The sequence below is a fragment of the Pan troglodytes genome, chromosome 18, assembly GCF_028858775.2.
Source record: "Pan troglodytes isolate AG18354 chromosome 18, NHGRI_mPanTro3-v2.0_pri, whole genome shotgun sequence".
NCBI classification, from domain to species: domain Eukaryota; kingdom Metazoa; phylum Chordata; class Mammalia; order Primates; family Hominidae; genus Pan; species Pan troglodytes.
The window spans coordinates 17,543,288-17,558,422 of NC_072416.2; the positions used below are offsets into that span (position 1 = coordinate 17,543,288).

Below are 15,135 nucleotides of genomic sequence, written 5' to 3' on the forward strand. Positions count from 1 at the left end.
CAGTCGCCCGCCACCACGCCCAGCTAACTGATGGTGGTACAGACGGGGTTTTACCATATTGGCCCGGCTGGTCTCCAACTCCTGACCTCGTGATCCGCCCGCCTCAGCCTCCCAAAGCGCTGGGATTACAGCCGTGAGCCACCGCGCCCGGCCCCCAAATTTGCTTTGCATGGAGAAAACTCTAACAAATCCTCTTGAACACGGTTTTCTGATAACCCAGATCAATGAACTACCCAGGCTTCACCACTATAGGCATGTGAGAAACTCGCACTTATACCCCCTCAATACATTAAAACTAAATATTTTTTTAAAAATCAATGGGCCAGGCGCAGTGGCTCACGCCTGTAATCTCAGCACTTTGGGAGGCCAAGGCGGGCGGATCACTTGCGGTTAGGAGTTCCAGACCAGCCTGGCCAGCCCATCTTACTAAAAATACAAAAATTAGCCAGGCATGGTGGTGCATGTCTGTAATCCCAGCTACTCGGGAGGCTGAGGCATGAGAATCGCTTGAACCTGGGAGGCAGAGGTTGCAGTGAACCAAAACTGTGCCACTGCACTCCAGCCTGGGCGACAGACTGAGACTCTGTCTCAGAAATAAAAAAAAAAAAAAAACCAATGAACTAAAAACCAATTTCTAGTGGCTTACAATGGTTCAAAAAACTGCTAAGTGAGATCAAGCAAAACAAAAAAATCTATTAAGATAATGTTTTTATAACTCGTATTTAAAACATTGTTGATTGTTGATTCTTGATTCATTCTTTTTTTTTTTTTTTTGAGACGGAGTCTCACTCTGTCACCCAGGCTGGAGTGCAGTGGCGGGATTTCTGCTCAGTGCAACCTCCGCCTCCTGAGTTCAAGCCATTCTCCTGCCTCAGCCCCCCGAGTAGCTGGGATTACCGGCGCCCGCCACCACGCCCAGCTAGTTTTTGTATTTGTAGTGGAGACCGGGTTTCACCATGTTGGCCAGGCTGGACTCCAACTCCTGATTTCAGGTGATCACCCCCCCGCCTGGGCCTCCCAAAGTGCTGGGATTGCAGGCGTGAGCCGCCGCGCCCGGCCCTTGTTTTGTTTTCTAGATTGAAGAAAATTTTTTCTCAGAAGTTATCTAGAATTTACACCGATTTGGTAAAGCACACTTTTGTGAACAAAGGTGGGTGGAAGCGTTTGTTTTTCCTTCCTACTTGATCCTTCCAAAGTTTGGAAACTATTCATAAATATTCTTATTTTCATGTACACATGTTCTCCTTATAAGCAGGCTGTAATCAGAAAGATTGGTTATATTATCAAGGCTTTGACTGAAACATCCTATTTAAGAATACGCAGAAAATGCCTGGCTTCGAGTTTGCAGCCTTACGTTCCAGTCAGGGGGAAACTGTCACTCCCTGCAGGCCTGAGAACCTGAGAGCTTTTCCGGGAGCAACTTGGCAGGGAGGGTCCCAGCAGCTGCTCCGTGGGCAGGAACCATGGGGCGCAGCCCCGGGCGACCCTCGGGCCGGCGAGGACCTTCCGCTTCCTGGCGTCTTTCTCCATCGCCCCGCCGGCTGCTGGGGAAGCGGCGGGTGCCCAGTGCCTGGAGGTCGCTCCCTCGCCACCTCTGGCTGCGGGAACGGAGAGGCCGCGGCGGCCGGAGCAGGGTGGGCGGCCTGAGGCGAGAGCCCAGTCGGCCTCCGCGGGGAATATGGCGACCTGCGGCGAGCTGAGCGTCAACTGCTGCACCGCCGACTTCTCGGAGCAGCGAAGGCGACTTGCGAGAAGACGCCGCCAAGTGGAACCCGGGCCCCGCGGCCCTGGGATGGGGCAGCAGCCACTGCAGCCAGGAAGCCCTGGGCGGGGCGCTGGGCGCCAACGAGCGCCACGGCAACCTCCATGCGGCGCCCTCACCAGCCTACAGGCGGCACCGCAGCAGCCTCCAGGCAGCGCCCACACCAGCCTACAGGGGTCGCCGCTCGCACTGCACCTGCCTCCGCCGCCCCGGGGTGTGAACTGCGCTGTCTGTCGGCCTGGCTACGCTGACCCGGGCAGCCCAGGCCCGCAGCAGCCGGACGAGGAGCCCAGGGCCACTGCCCAGGGTGACGAGAAGGAGCAGGACGGTGCCCCAGAAAAATGCAAGAGCTCAGAGCTAGGGCCCCCGTGCCAGGAAAGGCTAGGAGCAGAAGATGGAGAGATGGAGATGGAGAAGCGGCAGGTGGGAAGGAGCGGCGCTCCACCGGTGGGGTCAGCATGCGCTGGAGGGGCTTAGAGTATGAAGAGGAAGAAGCAGGGCAGAAAGAGCGGAAACGAGAAGGTGCAATGACACAACAGAGCACAATGCAGAATCCAGCCCTAGGACTCCAATAAAGGCTGGGTTTAATTGCAACTCACACCCCCCACCCCTAATCAGAGAGGATCAGGGGAGAGAGAGGACCCAAGGAACACTGGAATCTGAAGGGCGGGAATCTGAGGCCAAGACTGATTGTTGGAAATTGTGGGCATCAGGAAAGGAGAAAGTGAGTGAGGCAGAATGGATGGACGGAGGGTGGTGGTTGGGGGTGGGGGGGCAGTGAACTGGGTTAGGAAGGATTAGAAATCAGAACCTTAGGAAGGATCCAGAAAGGAACTGTCCTTAAAAAGGTGCATGCTGCGGCTGGGTACTGTGGCTCACGCCTGTAATCCCAGCACTTTGGGAGGCCGAGGCGGGCAGATCACGAGGTCAGGAGATCGAGATCATCCTGGCTAACACAGTGAAACCCCGTCTGTACTAAAAATACAAAAAATTAGCCAGGCGCGGTGGCAGGTGCCTGTAGTCCCAGCTACTTGGGAGGCTGAGGCAGGAGAATGGCGTGAACCCGGGAGGTGGAGCTTGCAGTGAGCTGAGATCACACCACTGCGCTCCAGCCTGGGTGACAGAGCGAGACTCCATCTCCGAAAAAACAAAAACAAAAATTAGCCGGGCATGGTGGCACATGCCTGCAGTCCCAGCTACTCGAGAGGCTGAGGCAAGAGAATCGCTTGAACTAGGGGGAAGGAGGTTGCAGTGAGCCGAGACTGCGCTACTGCACTTCAGCCTGGGAGACAGAGTGAGACTCCTTCTCAGAAAAACTGCTTTCTTCCAACTTACAAAAGCCGGAAGAAGAAAATGTCATTTATTTTCATGGTAGGAGATTTATGCCAAGATTGTACACCAGGTGGAGACCTGTACCAGCTCCCTCTGCTCCCATCTCCCAGAGTTCTAGGAATTTACTCTTGCACACTGGCTCTTTCATGTCTCTTCGACTTTGCCTACGGAGGTCTCTCTGCCTAGCATGCCTTCTCTCCATGTCTCACCATTATCCTCCGGCTTTATTTATTTATTTATTTATTTATTTTTATTGTTTGAGAAAGTGTCTGACTTTACCTTCCAGGCTGGAGTGCAGTGGCGTGGTCACTGTTGACTGCAGCCTCAAATTCCTGGGCTCAAGAAATCCTCCCATCTCAGCCTCCCAAGTAGGTATGCATCGCCACACCCAACTAGTTTTTTAATTTGTGTGTGTGTGTTTGGTAGAGATGGTAGAGATGTTGCCCAGGCTGGTCTCAAACTCCTGGGCCCCACTGATCCTCCCACCTAAGCCTCCCAAAGTGCAGAGATTACAGGTATGAGCCACCACACACACCCAGCCTCTCCGTCTGTTTTATTTATTTATTTATTTATTTATTTATTTATTTATTTATTTTTGAGACAGAGTCTCCCCCTATGCCCCACACTGGTGTGCAGTGGCGCAATCTTGGGTTCACTGCAACATTTGACTCCCGGGTTCAAGTGATTCTCCTGCCTCAGCTTCCAGAGTAGCTGGGATTACAGGCGTGCACCATCATGCCCAGCTAATTTTTCTGTTTTTAGTAGAGACGGGGTTTTGCCATGTTGGCCAGGCTGGTCTCAAACTCCTGACCTCAAGGGATGCACCTGCCTCAGCCTCCCAAAGTGCTGAGATTACAGGCCTGAGCTACCATGCCCTGCTACTGCACCCAGCTACTCAAGGCACATATGGAGCCAACATACTTGACCATCTGCAGGGGTCCACCCAGGGTAGGGGAGCTATGAGCACTGGCGTCAGAGGGAGCCCAGCTTATTGGCCCAACCCCGAGATAGACCCATTTCCCAGTGGGCATAGCACTCCAAGGCTTGTCACTCACAGCCTCTGCAACTCCAAGTCTTGGTATGCCTGAAACGTATACTCCACATGAGCACGCCTTCACTGAGCACCTAGTGTGGGACAGATAGGCCAGGGCTGAGCACACAAGAGGAAGGAGACCCAGACTTTGCCTTGAGGAGATCACGTTCAGGCAGGGACAGAATTACTCCAGAGTGTCGCAGGCAAAGGGACCAAAGCGTCTGATTTTCTTTTCTTTTTTTTTTTTTTTTAATTTTTTTGAGATGGAGTTTCACTCTTGTTTCCCAGGCTGGAGTGCAATGGCATGATCTCGGCTCACTGCAACCTCTGCCTCCTGGGTTCAAGCGATTCTCCTGCCTCAGCCTCCTGTGTAGCTGGGATTACAGGCACCCGCCACCGCACCCAGCTAATTTTTTGCATTTTTACTAGAGACAGGGTTTCACCATATTGGCCAGGCTGGTCTCAAATTCCTGACCTCAGGTGATCCACCTACCTAGGCCTCCTAAAGTGCTGGGATCACAGGTGTGAGCCACCGTGCCCAGCCGTCTCCAATAGAAGGAGGCAGAGAGAGGTTTGGCACCCAACAGAAATGAGTTTAAATCTTGGTTCCCCTGGTTCTTGGCTCAAGCTTCTCTGGTGCCCAGTGCCTTCCTATGAAAGGGAATGAGAAGGGTCTGGGGTTGTGACAAAATCATGTTTCTAGTGCTGGGCAAGGTGATATGCACCTGTAATATCAGCAACTCCGGAGCCTGAGGAGGGAGGATTGCTTGAGGTCAGAAATTCAAGCCAGGCCGGGTGTAGTGGCACACAACTGTAATCCTAGCACTTTGGGAGGCCGAGGTGGGCAGATCACCTAAGGTCAGGAGTTTGAGACCAGCCTGGCCAACGTGGTGAAATCCCAGCTCTTCTAAACATACAAAAAGTAGCTGGGCATAGTGGCGGGCGGCTGTAGTCCCAGCTACTCCCAACCTGGGAGGCAGAGGTTGCAGTGAGCCAAGATCGTGCCACTGCACTGCAGCCTGGGCGACAAGAGCAAAACTCCATCTCAAAAAATAAAAAAATAATAAATAAAATAAATGAATAAATAAATAAAATAAAAATAAAAATAAATTCAAGCTTAGCCTGGGCAACACAGGGAGACCCCATCTCAAAAAAAAAAAAAAAAAAAAAAAAAAAAAAAGGCCAGGCACGGTGGCTCACACCTGTAATCTCAGCACTTTGGGAGGCCAAGGCAGGTGGATCACTTGAGGTCAGGAGTTCAAGACGAGCCTGGCCAACATGTTAAAATCCTATCTCTACTAAAAATACAAAAACTAGCTGGGCGTGGTAGCACATGCCTATAGTCCTAGCTACTTGGGAGGCTGAGGCAGGAGAATCACTTGAACCTGGAGGCAGAGGTTGCAATGAGCTGAGATCACACCACTGCACTCCAGGGTGGGCATCAGAGTGAGACTCTATCTCAAAAAAAAAAAAAAAAAAAAAAAAAGTAGTCAGGAAGAAACATCAACAAAAATTGGTGATGAATGGGGTAGCAGTGGCACTGGGGACCAAAAGGGAACAGATATTTTGCACTACAATTGTCATCTCATTTCTTTTCTTTTTTTTTTTTGAGATGGAGTCTCCCTCTGTTGCCAGGCTGGAATACAGTGGTGCGAACTCGGCTCACTGCAACCTCCGCCTCCCGGGTTCAAGCAATTCTCCTGCCTCAGCCTCCCGAATAGCTGAGACTACAGGCACATGCCACCATGCCCAGCTAATTTTTGTATTTTTAGTAGAGACAGGGTTTCACCATTTTGATTAGGATTGTTTTGATCTCTTGACCTTCTGATCTGTCCACTTCGTCCTCCCAAAGTGCTGGGATTACAGGTGTGAGCCATCACGCCTGGCCAATTGTCATCTCTTTTCACTTTTGAGCACATATGGGTACGCTGTAAAGGAAATTTTAAAATCTCAGGATCCCAGCCCCCCATCTTCTTATGCAAAAGAGAAAGTCATTGTGACACCCTTTTCCAAATGAATAGCTGTTCCTAAGATCATGTAACAGCCAGATAGATGTCTATTCAGCAAGAAAAGGCCTCAGGCATCTGGGAAGGGCTGCGCCCGGTAGATCATTCATAAGTAAATTATTTGCTGGCCTCCTATAATCAAGTACATGCCAATGTTAACTTTAGGTCTACAATCTTTTTTTTTCTTTGAGATGGAGTCTCCCTCTGTCACCGAGGCTGGAGTGTACTTGTGCAATCTGGGCTCACTGCAACCTCTGCCTCTCAGGCTCAAGCAATTCTCTTGCCTCAGCCACCCGAGTAGCTGGGATTATGGGCGTGTGCCTCCACACTGGGCTAATTTTTGTATTTTTAGTACAGATGGGGTTTTGCCATGTTGGCCAGGCTGTTTTCAAACTCCTGACCTCAGGTGATCCACCCGCCTTGGTCTCCCGAAGTGCCGGAATTACAGGTGTGAGCCACTGCACCCAGCTGAGTAAATTTCTTGATTGCACAGAATGTATGGTGATATTGGTGGACTTAAGGACATTGAATTGTTTATCAGGAATAAAGTATTATGTGTGTTTTCTGGGGTCCTGGATAATGCTGTAGCATTCAGGGTAGATTGAGTAAAAAAAATGTAGAGATGGTTTCCTAGTTACTTGTTTTTGCTTCTAATTTTCATTCATTTGCTATTTATTCTCTTCTGGCTTTGCTTGTGTATGCATATATATAAAACCATTATTATTATTATTATTTTTAGTTTCTAGTGGAAGGCTTTTATTTGGTTCTGTGAATAGTCATTTTGTTTCCTATGTATTTCTAGCAAGTTGTATTCATTCCATTGATCTAGAATTCCTAGGCTGCCTTCGTTGGGCCTGCAGGAATTAATGGAGCATACCAGCTTTTTATATTTTATATTTATTTTTTGAGACAGAGTCTCACACTGTCGCCCAGGCTGGAGTGCAATGGTACGATATCAGCTCACTGCAACCTCCACCTCAGAGGCTCAAGTGATTCTCCTGCCTCAGCCTCTGGAATAGCTGGGACTACAGGCACCCACTACCACACCTGGCTAACTTTTTGTATTTTTAGTGGAGATGGGGTTTCATCATGTTGGCCAAGCTGGTCTCAAACTCCTGATCTCAGGTGATCCATCTGCCTCGGCCTCCCAAAGTGCTGGGAGTACAGGCATGAGCCACCCCGTCCAGCGAGTATACTTTCATAAATAGAATTTGAGTCATATTTCTGTCTCTGCCTAATTTCTCCAAAATTTGTAAACTATTTGTGAATATTCTTAATTCATGACAATGTGTTTGTTGGCATACAGTCCAACAGGGTCCCCAGGGCCGATCACGGAGAGAGAGCCTACAAACTTGACATGTTGGCACTACTGTAACTGTTCAAGGGGTTCACCTTGCCCACTGCCTAGACAGAGCCGATTCATAAAGACAGGGGAATTGTAATTGACCAACATGGTGTAATCCTGTCTCTACTAAAAAAATACAAAATTAGCTGGGCATGGTGGTGGGCATCTCTAATCCCAGCTACTTGGGAGCCTGAGGCAGGAGAACCGGTTGAACTCGGGAGGCGGAGATTGCAGTGAGCCATGATCGTGCCATTGCACTTCAGCCTGGGTGACAGAAATAAAGAAAGAAAGAAAGAAGGAAGGAAGGGAGGGAGGAAGGAAGGGAAGAAAGAGAGAGAGAAAGAAAGAAAGCTGCTAACCCAAGCAGAACAAAAAATTAATTGAATACCAAAAAAATACTTTGCTAAATTTTCATGTTAAAACAGCCGATACCAAAATTGTTTAGATAAACAGTTTGGTTTTTGTTGTTGTTGTTTGTTTTTGTTTTTCGCTTTTTGCTTTTTTGAGATGGAGTCTCAATCTGTCACCCAGGCTGGAGTGCAATGGCGTGATTTTGGCTCACTGCAACCTCTGCCTCCCAGATTCAAGTGATTCTCGTACCTCAGCCTTCTGAGTAGCTGGGATTACAGGCGCCCACGACTATGCCTGGCTAATTTTTTTGAATTTTTAGTAGAGACGGGGTTTCACCATGTTGGTCAGGCTGGTCTTGAACTCCCAACCTCAGGTGATCCACCTGCCTTGGCATCCCAAAGTGCTGGGATTACAGGCATGAGCCACCACCCCTTTTTTGTTGTTTTTGAAACAGGGTCTCACTCTGTCGCCCAGGCTGGAGTGCAGTGGAGCAATCTCCCCTCACTGAAACCTCCTTCTCCTGGGTTCAAGGGATTCTCCCATCTCCTCCCAAGTAGCTGGGATTACAGGCTTCTGCCACCATGCCCAGCTAATTTTTTGTGGGCTCGCTCAGCCTAGGTATACAATTTGAATGAACTCCAAGGTCTAAGTCAAATTACCTATGATAACCCATTAGGTATCAGTGCTATGCACGTAAACTGGAGAAACAACTGATATTCAGAGCACGCAAGTCCGATGTTAACCATGGACTCATGGAGAATCAAGATGGTCACCTTGTCCTTCCTGACTCCTTAAAGTGTTTGTTATTAAAGGTTCTGCAGTTGGGCGTGGTAGCTCACACCTGTAATCCCAGCACTTTGGGAGGCCAAGGCAGGCAAATCACCTGAGGTCGGGAGTTCAATATCAGCCTCACCAACATGGAGAAACCCCATCTCTACTAAAAATACAAAAAATTATCCGGGCGTGGTGGCTCATGCCTGTAATCCCAGCTACTCGGGAGGCTGAGGCAGAAGAGTCGCTTGAACCCAGGAGGCGGAGGTTGCGGTGAGCCGAGATAGCGCCATTGCACTCCAACCTGGGCAACAAGAATGAAACTCTGTCTAAAAATGAAAAATAAAAGGCTCTGCATTCCATGACTCATCATGGAAAAGATAAAATGATCTAAATTAAATATGTATTGGTGTGCTGACTTATAAATTGCTAAAATAGTTCATAACCAATGTTTTGTTTGTCAACTTCATGTTCCTGGGAAGACAATCAAAGCTTCAGGTGCATTTGGCTACCTCATGGGCCATTTGAACATTTCAGTTGTCAATGATCATTTTCAATGCATGTTTTCTGGTTGCTTTCCCATGCAAGAGGGCTGATATTACAACAGTAGATCATTATGGTACAGTGTATTTTCACCAGGTACTGAAAGCTTTTTATGGCTCACTGACTGGGGACAATCAATTCCTTCACAATCTAGAACCTGAAGATTGGATCTTCTGAGAACATCAGAGAAAGAATGTCCTTGCCATCCACAATACAGCAAAACTTCAGGACCTTGAACTTTGGGTTCATAATCTCACAAGAGGGAAGTTTTTTTGCCGGAAAAAGATGGCATCCTTGATGTGAACAGCTTTTCCCAAGATCACAGATCAAGACTTCTAGTTTTTTTTTTTGAGACAGAGTCATTTTTTTTTTTTTTTTTTTTTTTGAGACATAGTCTCGGTCTTGTTGCTCAGGTTGGAGTGGAATAGCATGATCTTGGCTCACTGCAACCTCCGCCTCCTGGGTTCAAGTAATTCTCCTGACTCAGCCTCCAGAGTAGCTGGGATTACAGGCGCCCACCACCATGCCTGGCTAATTTTTTTGTATTTTTAGTGGAGACAGGGTTTCACCATGTTAGCCAGGCTGGTCTCGAACTCCTGACCTCAGGTGATCCGCCTACCTCGGCCTCCCAAAGCGCTGGGATTACAGGCATCAGTCACCGTGCCCGGCCTTGTGATAGTGTCTTACTCTGGCACCCAGGCTGGAGTGCAGTGGTGCAATCTTGGTTCACTGCAACCTTCGCCTCCCAGATTCAAGCGATTCTTGTACATCAGCCTCCCGAGCCGCTGAGACTACAGGCATGTGCCACCATGCCTCGTTAATTTTGTGTGTGTGTGTGTGTGTTTGTGTGTGATGGAGTTTTGCTCTTGTTGCCCAGGCTGGAGTGCAGTGGTGCGATCTTCGCTCACTGCAACGTCTGCCTCCCGGGTTCAAGCGATTCTCCTGCCTCGGGCTCCTGAGTAGTTGGGATTATAGGCGCTCAACACCATACCCGGGGAATTTTTTGTATTTTTAGTAGAGACGGGGTTTCATCATGTTGGCCAGGCTGGTCTCCAACTCCTGACCTCAGGTGATCCACCCGCCTCGGTGTCCCAAAGTGCTGGGATTATAGGCGTGAGCCCTGTGCCCAGCCTCAGTGTCTCTCTCTCTCTCGACTAGAGAGACTGACCAGGGACAATCAACTCTCTCCAGACTGACAGAGAGAGAGACAGAGAGAGCGAGAAAGAGACAGAGTCTGGCTCTCACCCAGGCTGGAGTGCAGTGGTGTGATCTTGGCTCACTGTAAACTCCGCCTTCCATGTTCAAGCGATTCCTGTGCCTCAGCCTCCCAAGTAGCTGGGATTATAGGTCCACACCACCACGCCCGGCTAATTTTTGTGTTTTTAGTAGAGACAGCCTCACCATGTTGGCCAGGCTGGTTTTGAACTCCTGACCTCAGGTGATCCGCCAGCCTCGGCCTTCCAAAGTGCTGGGATTACAGGCGTGAGTCACCGCGCCCGGCCAAATAAAATAAAATGTTGAAGCAAATTCAGGACTACCCCTCCTCCAAGTCTTCTGTCCCCTTTGGGCGCCCAGGTGAGCGGGGGAGGGGCTGGGGGAGTAATAACATCAAAAGAGCGCCTTTTCCTCCCTTATTCCGAGGAGACTTCCCTGGGCCTGACTCCCGGTCCTGTCCCCAGCGCCCCGCGGCCTCTCGAGCCCCTTCAGTGACCAAGATACAGAGATCAGAACGCCTTTGCGCCGCCCCAGGTGCCCGCCCCTAGCTGGCTCTGCTTGGGCCGCGAGGGAAGGTGAGGTCGGGGGCGGAGCCGGGGCGTGACAGCCGGGGTGTGTGTCCGCCGGGCTTGGTGCCTCCGGTGGCCCTGCAGCACCGTCCCACCTCTGCCACCCTCCGATGGGGCCGCTACCTGTGTGCCTGCCAATCATGCTGCTCCTGCTACTGCCGTCGCTGCTGCTGCTGCTGCTTCGACCTGGCCCCGGGTCCGGCGAGGGTGAGTGAGGAAGGGGCTTTCCCGGAACTCAGGCGTTCCGGGATTCCTCCAGCCCTTCCTAGGGATCCAGCAGCCCTGCCTCCCATCCCTCTCCAAGTTCCTAGTTGCCCTAGAGCCCCCAGCTCGCTCTTCTAATGCTCACCCACACGATGCGCCCCAGCCTTCTGCAGGGCCCCCCACTCACTCCTCCCAGGGACCCAGAACTAGCCCAGTCCTTCCCCAGGGGCACAGAGTCCTCTCCTGGCTCCCTCCCCTAACCGGCTGTGACCCTCTCCGGCAGCCCGGAAGCCTCCCGGTTGTCCTGATCTGGGGTCCGCGAACTTATCCTTCATTCCACCTGTCCCTGAGATGTGAGACACCAGAGGGTGGGAGGAGCAGGGGCAGAAAGGGCCGTCTTGGCAGTGGGAGAAGAATATATTGTGCCCCTGTACAACAAACCCCTGTGACCAAAAAAACAAACAAAACAAAACAAACAAACAAACAAAAAACAAAAAATAGAACATACTGTCCCTATCTCACTATCCATCCTTTGGGGTCACTGTAGAGAGGTCCTGTGGGTGACTGCCCATTTCTGGGGTGCACAGATACATGTACCCGCAGAGTACTATGCAGACGCCACCAGCACACAGATGCGCAGGCACAGGACCAGCCCCAGACTCACCTGGCCCTCAGGTGTGCGGCTCCCACAGGGAAAAATACTGAGATACCGCTAGGGGGACACACGCACACACAGCTCGAGACAGCACTCAGGACAATTCAGATGCACCGTGTACACAAACACACACACACACACACACACAGAGAGAGCAGCACAGACACACATATGTGCGCATAGACCCTGGGGTCACAGGATGCACAGACAACCCTGGCCCTCCCCCGAGGAGGCTGCAGCGGGCAGACAGGGCAAACAGACCCCAGCGTGACCTGCCACACCTATGTTGGCACAGAGGGAGTGTTTTGCTTGGTTATAAGCACAGTGCTCATGCCTGCCCCATGCCTAGAACCCTCCCTCTATAGGGCTGTTGCTAGGGCACTGAGATACCAGAGAGTGGTCAGGGACGGTGGCAGGGGAACCTTTGGGGACAGCTTCAGGGTACGGTGTTGGGACTGGGACATTGTCAGGGTGCTCAGACAGGGCGTGTTCCCTGGGTCTTGGTGCATTTAGAGGACAAGGGACCATTTCTGGAAGCTCACTGTGTACCAGGGCAGCTTATATCAGAGCTCAGCTCTTTTTTTTTTTTTTTTGAGACAGAGTCTCACTGTTGCCCAGGCTGGAGTGCAGTGGTACGATCTCGGCTCACTGCAACCTCCACCTCCCGGGTTCAAGTGATTCTCCTGCCTCAGCCTCCCAAGTAGCTGGGATTACAGGCGTGCACCACCATGCCCGGCTAATTATGTATTTTTCGTAGAAACAGCTTTCTCCATGTTGGTCAGGCTGGTCTGGAACTTCTCACTTCAGGTGATCTGCCTGCCTCGGACTCCCAAAGTGCTGGGATTACAGGCATGAGCCACCGCGCCCAGCCCCAAAAGCGTTTTACATTTTCTTCCTCTTTGATTCATCTTTGTCCTCCAACATAAATATGCTACTTTTTCCACTGATAAAAAGACAAAATGGAATTTCAATCTGGCCTGGACTTCTCAAAAAAGTCAGTGTGATGAAAACTGTTCTAGATAAAACAGAAATGAGACTGGGCATGGTGGCTCATGCCTGGAATCCCAGCGCCTTCGGAGGCCAAGGCAGGAGAATCACTTGAGGCCAGGAGTTTGTGAACAGCCTGGGCAACATAGTGAGACCCCATATCTACTAAAAATTTAAAAATTAGCTGGGCATGGTGGTGCATGCCCGTATGTCTGGAGGCTGAGGCAGGAGGATCGCTTGAGCCCAGGATTTGGAGGCTGCAGTGAACTGATTTTGCCACTGCACTCCAGTGTGGGTGACAAAGTGAGACCCTGTCTCTAAAAAAACAAAAGAGAGACAAGATGATCAGGATGAGCACAGTGGCTCATGCCTATAATCCCAGCACTTTGGGAGGCCAAACCAGGTGGATCATATGAGGTCAGGAGTTCGAGACCAGCCTGGCCAAGATGGTGAAACCCCTTTCTACTAAAAATACAAAAATTAGCTGGGTGTGGTGTCGCACGCCTGTGATCCCAGCTACTCGGGAGGCTAAGGCAGGAGAATTGCTTGAACCTGGGAGGCAGAGGTTGCTGTGAGCAAGATTACACCACTGTGCTCCAGCCTGGGCAACAAGAATGAGTCTGTGTCTCAAAAAAAAAAAAAAAAAAAGATGATCAAACACAGTGCGTCAACCTCCCAGAGCTGTATAAACCCTAACCCTAACCCAGGAAGCAGGCAAGCCTGTGTGTGAGTTTCCACTCTATTGCTGGTACCACTCGGCTCTGGCAACCCCGAAGGCCACCTTCCCCTGTTGTCACTGTGTAAGGAGGAAGGAGCACTGGTTTGCAAGTCAGAAGCCTGGGTTGAAGCCTCTGCTCGGGTTCCTGCTGGCTGTGGGAATGTGGGGTTACCTTTCCCGGCTGGCCTCGTTTCCTACATGTCCAATGCAGGGGTTCCAGTCACATGCATTGGGCACCATTACATGTCCAAGCTGTGCCAGGATCTAGAAAAATGGCTGGGCTCAGGCCAAGGGGCCTTCCTGTCTGGCAGTGAAAATAAGAGGAGATACCAAGGGCCCTGAGTCTGATTCTGGAGGGGAAGTCATGAGCACAGGGCAGTGCCAGGGCCCGGGAGCTGCCACAGAGGAGCCCACCTTGGTGACAGACACCTGTAGGCGCATCCGTGATTCCCAGTGCCCAACACAGGGAACTGGACAAACGTTTCATGCACGACACTTTCTCCCCTTCTTGGCGACCTTGAGGACCTTGATTATAATAGTTAGCCTTTTTTTTTTTTCTTTTTTTGAGACTCTTGCTCTGTCACCCAGGTTGGAATGCAGTGGCAAAATCTTGGCTCACTGCAACCTTCATCTCACTTCAGGTTCAAGTGACTCTCCTTCCTCAGCCTCCCTAGTAGCTGGGATTACAGGCATGAACCACTATGCTCGGCTAATTTTTGTGTTTTTACTACAGATGGGGTTTCACCATGTTGGCCAGGCTGATCTTGAACTGCTGACCTCAGGTGATCTGCCCGCCTGGGCCTCCCAAAATCTTGGGATTACAGGTGTGAGCCACTGAGCCCAGCCGGATTATAATAGCCTTTTCATGCACCAGGGGCTTTATACTCATTATCTCATTTCATTCATATGAGTTGAAGTCAGTTTATCCCCCATTTCACAGATGAGGAAACCAAGGCCCAGAGAGGTTAGGAATTTGTCCAAGGTCACACAGCTAGGAAGTAGGATTCAAACCCAGACAGCCAGGCTGTAACACCTAGGCTCTTCTCAGGCTCATGCCCTTCCCAGGGGTCTGGGAAGCCCTGACCTGCAGCCTGTCACCTTTGTTTACCCCCCAGCCTCCAGGACATTACGTGTGCACCGGCGTGGGATCCTGGAACTGGCAGGAACTGTGGGTTGTGTTGGTCCCCGAACCTCCATCGCCTATATGAAATATGGTTGCTTTTGTGGCTTGGGAGGCCATGGCCAGCCCCGCGATGCCATTGACTGGTGAGTGCATGCCTGGGACCAAGCCACAAAATCCCTCACACTCTGGGGTAGTCAAGGCTTATGAGGAAGTACCCAAAACTGAAGCTGGGGTTTGGTCCAGGGAGATCCCAGTGTGCAGTACTACTTTGCAGGCAGGCAGAGGCCTCTTGGATAACATGGCCAGTGAAGCCAGATCTTGGTACCAGCTGCCCCTTACCCTGGCCTTGAGCTGATGACGTTGCCTTAAAAACTTGGCTAGGAGTGGTGGCTCACTCCTGTAATCCCAGCACTTTGGAAGGCCGAGGTGGGCAGATCACTTGAGGTCAGGAGTTCAAGACCAGCCTGGCCAATATGGTGAAACCCCATCTGTACTAAAAATGCAAAAATTAGCTGTGTGTG

General features: G+C 50.7%; 1 protein-coding gene across 1 annotated transcript; it reads left to right on the forward strand.

Annotated features, from left to right (window-relative positions):
- Positions 1-10,948: 10,948 nt before the first annotated feature.
- Positions 10,949-14,834, forward strand: LOC129137396 (group 10 secretory phospholipase A2-like). Its single transcript, XM_054668946.2, has 2 exons — positions 10,949-11,134; positions 14,607-14,834. The coding sequence occupies exons 1-2, from the start codon at positions 11,038-11,040 to the stop codon at positions 14,759-14,761; spliced, it is 252 nt and encodes an 83-aa protein (XP_054524921.1). The 5' UTR covers positions 10,949-11,037; the 3' UTR covers positions 14,762-14,834.
- The last annotated feature ends 301 nt before the right edge of the window (positions 14,835-15,135 follow it).